This window comes from Tupaia chinensis, unplaced genomic scaffold, assembly GCF_000334495.1.
Source record: "Tupaia chinensis unplaced genomic scaffold, TupChi_1.0 Scaffold143574_1, whole genome shotgun sequence".
NCBI lineage: Eukaryota > Metazoa > Chordata > Mammalia > Scandentia > Tupaiidae > Tupaia > Tupaia belangeri.
In genome coordinates, this window is record NW_006203419.1 from 1831865 (window position 1) to 1832642 (window position 778).

The window sequence follows — 778 nt, forward strand, 5'->3', positions numbered from 1 at the left end:
GCGCCCCAGCCCGCGGGGTAGGGGGCGATCGGGCCCAGCCTTGGTCCCCCGGGGGCCCGGCACGCTGCCCCAACCTGGCCCGAGCCGCAGTCGCACTCCTCGCCCTCCTCCACGAAGCCGTTCCCGCACCGCGCCAGCGGCACCGGGAGCCCGGGGTCCGGAGCGTCGGAGAGGCACGCGCCGCCTCCCTTGCGGAAGAAGGCGCGCAACTGGCGGCGGCTGCAGGCGCTGAACACTCGCGGGAACGGGTGCCTACGGGCGGGGAGGGCGTCGGGCGGCCGGGGACCACTCCCCGACCCCAGCTCCTCTCCGACCTCACTACTGGGCGTGGCCCCATGGCCACCAGAGGTGCGCACACCGCCCGAGAGATGGGCGACTCGAATCCTCTAGAGACAGCCCCGAGAGGGGAAGTGATTGCAAAGTCACACAGCGAGCCCCAGGAGGGACGCCACAAGTGGGCAGCCCACGACCCAAAGTGGAATGACCGACCACCGCTGCTGCTCCCGGGGTCAGAGTAACCTCTGTAGCTGGTTTCGTACACTTGAGAATCCATTTTACCTGCGTTTCCTCCAGGTAAGCCTCATAAGCAAGTCTAGGGGCGGGCACTGCTACCATCGTCCCCATTTTACAGAAGGGGAAACTGACAGAACCGAAGGGCCGCAGCTGATGGAAGTCCCAGCCCCCACCCCGTCCCCATCCCCGCCCGTACCCAGTGGCCGCTGCCATGACGCAGCCGCCCTGCTCCGCCGCGGCCTCCACGCAGCAGCCGTCGGGGTGG

The 778-nt window shown here is 69.0% G+C and overlaps 1 protein-coding gene across 1 annotated transcript in view; it reads right to left on the reverse strand.

Annotated features, from left to right (window-relative positions):
* Positions 1-778, reverse strand: part of ADAM33 (ADAM metallopeptidase domain 33) — a 20231-nt gene that overhangs the window by 6072 nt on the left and 13381 nt on the right. Inside the window, exons 12-13 of the mRNA XM_027766469.1 lie at positions 710-774; positions 75-252 (exon numbers count right to left, since the gene is read on the reverse strand). Coding sequence (XP_027622270.1) covers positions 75-252; positions 710-774 — 243 coding nt within the window. The remainder of the gene's footprint in view (positions 1-74; positions 253-709; positions 775-778) is intronic.